Source organism: Linderina pennispora (assembly GCF_002104995.1).
Source record: "Linderina pennispora strain ATCC 12442 chromosome Unknown DL89scaffold_87, whole genome shotgun sequence".
Classification (NCBI taxonomy): domain Eukaryota; kingdom Fungi; phylum Kickxellomycota; class Kickxellomycetes; order Kickxellales; family Kickxellaceae; genus Linderina; species Linderina pennispora.
In genome coordinates, this window is record NW_024468335.1 from 1 (window position 1) to 2,545 (window position 2,545).

Here is a 2,545-nt window from a genome sequence, read left to right on the forward strand (position 1 = left end):
AAACGATGATTAGGTGACTAGGCAAATATCAAAATACTGGATGGATGAAGGATGCAAGATACTAAATTCAGATGCAATAGAGTGAAAATGCAGATGACTAGGCAGATGATGATGGTGTTTTTGTGTTGGAACAAGGGTTCCGACCGTTTATATATCTGGCAAGGGACTGCCTCTGACTCTTTTCTCTCGCAAACCCTATTGCACATGTGTGTGCTTGCGAGCTGCTGCTTAGGTTGCATTGAGGCTATCCCGCATATTAGTAATTTAGCATACTCCATTTTGCATATTGGCTTTTCACGAATTGCTTCACACGCAATAATTATCAACCGATGAGTCGGGAAAGTAGTGTGGAGCATTTGCCACATATCATTACGACAGACATCGCAATGTCAGGCTCCCACCAGACTCTTTTCAACAGCAGCCAGCGTATGCAGAGGGGTACGTGTGTACCGGCCTGATTAGTCTAAACCACAGGTACAATAAATGTATAGTAAACTGATCGTCAGATCATTGCAGTTGAATTGTAGGGTGTTACCATCAAAAAGCTCTGCATGTCCATGCTCGAGTGATGGGCCAGTGATAGCTGCGCGTCATTCTGGATCAGTAATGGACAAGGAATGTAAATGCTTAGTACTGGCCAGTGCGACTTTGATGGCAAGAACCATATCTGTCAATTGTCAATGAGTGACTGAGGAGATACAGCATTTGCCACCGCCAGAAACATAAGTAGCATGCCTTCATGTTTTTGCTTGTGAAGTAATACTGTTATATGGCACTGGATTTATTTTAGCAGGTGAAATAATATCGAACGATCCACTGCAAAAGTATGAAGATGTTAACCAATTAGCAATGATTATTATTGTAGTGACGTAAACGTGCATTTTAAGAGCGAGTCACAACATCACTATGGTGTTTAGTAGTGGTTGCCGCATGGAGGAGGGCAGCAAGGTTGCTGGCAGCATGGCTGGTGGCAGCAAGGAGGGGGGCAGCAGGGAGGGGGGCAGCACGGAGGGGGCAGCACGGAGGAGTGCAGCAGCAAGGCTGATGGCAGCAGGGAGGCGGCGGGCAGAATGTATGGATGACAGTGTGGCAGATATGCTGGCAGCAGGGATCGGTGGCAGCAGCAGTCATGATGGCAGCAGGGATCGTGACAGCAGCCAGTCATGGTGGCAGCAGCAGTCATGGTGGCAGCAGCATGGCTCATGGCAGCAGCAATCGTGGTGGCAACATTCCTGGTGACAGCACGGATTGCAGCAGCAGTCATGGTGGCAGCACTCATGGTGGCAGCAGCAGCCGTCGTTGTGACAGCACTCGTGGTGGCAGCACTCATGATGGCAGCACGGGTTGCAGCAGTCATGGTGGCAGCAGCAAGGCTGGCAGCAAGGCTGGCAGCAAGGAGCATGACAGCAGCATTCGTGGCAGCACGGCTGGCAGCAGATGCACTGGTGGCAACAGCAGTCCTTGCAGCCCTTCTTACCGCAGCAGATAATGCAGCACGGCTGGCAACACGGCTGGCAACACGGCTGGCAGCACGGCTGGCAGCACGGCTGGCAGCAACAATCACAGCACAGAGTCTTCCCGGCGTGTCTGTTATCGGCGGCGGCCTGAGTTGGAGTTCCAGCAATCTTGCATGCATTGACGTCATCAGGAGTATTGGCAAACAGCTGGTTCGGGGCAAAAAGTGGCAGTCACCGGAGTCTGAACCGAAGCAATTGAAGCAGGAGTAGCAGCATGGGTAGGAGCGGCAGCAGTCTTCTTGGCATCAACACTGGTTGTGGAGGCGTTGTTTGTTGGTACGGCGAGCGCGCCAAGCATGAAAGCCAAGAAGGCCAAGAACGTAAAGAATGCCGATTTCTGCATTAGGGTAGAGGTCGAGGAGGGTAATTAGGTCGACTAAGTAGCAGTGCGTGCAATGGGTGTTAATGTGCGAGAGATGATGATATTAATGAGGCTGTGGAAACATCAGTGTCTGATTTGAAAATAGAAGTCGCAGCCCATGCTGGTTAATATATACGAAAAATGTGACGAAAGCAATCAGTATTAGCGTCAAGCTAAGCTCTGCTCGCTGCACCGCTATTCCGGACATGCTAATGTTAGAGGAAATATTTGCCTATTTCAAAGGGGAACGTGTGATATTGCTTATTGCTGTCACAGATGTGGGCTTTGATCAGGGTGTGGAGGACCGACATATAAAATATGGTGGGGGGGTTCATTTTTGAAAAGCCAACCCACACTATACGAGGCAAATCCTTCCATCTCACGGTATATTGTCCTCTCCGGCTTTTCCACTACTATAATTAATGCAGCTTATGTAGCTTGCAATGTAATCATCTCCGCATGGCTCGTATAGGGGTAGCCAGGGTGCAAAAATAAAATGGATAATATACAGGCACACTGGTTGGAAATAATATCTGCCCAAGGCAATATTGCATCGCATTGAATGCAGTATGCTGCGCTCGTTACACAGCCATGATTTGTAGCGGTATTTGTGCAGTAAGCAGCTGTAAAACAATGCATACATTGGTAATTCGATACACTTTTGAAC

At 48.8% G+C, this 2,545-nt stretch overlaps 1 protein-coding gene across 1 annotated transcript; it reads right to left on the minus strand.

The window, feature by feature from the left end:
* Nucleotides 1-802: 802 nt before the first annotated feature.
* DL89DRAFT_272256 (uncharacterized protein) lies at nt 803-1,848 on the minus strand. Its single transcript, XM_040888978.1, has 2 exons — nt 1,229-1,848; nt 803-1,098 (listed from the first exon to the last, which is right to left on the minus strand). The coding sequence occupies exons 1-2, from the start codon at nt 1,634-1,636 to the stop codon at nt 883-885; spliced, it is 624 nt and encodes a 207-aa protein (XP_040739286.1). The 5' UTR covers nt 1,637-1,848; the 3' UTR covers nt 803-882.
* Between the last annotated feature and the right edge of the window lie 697 nt (nt 1,849-2,545).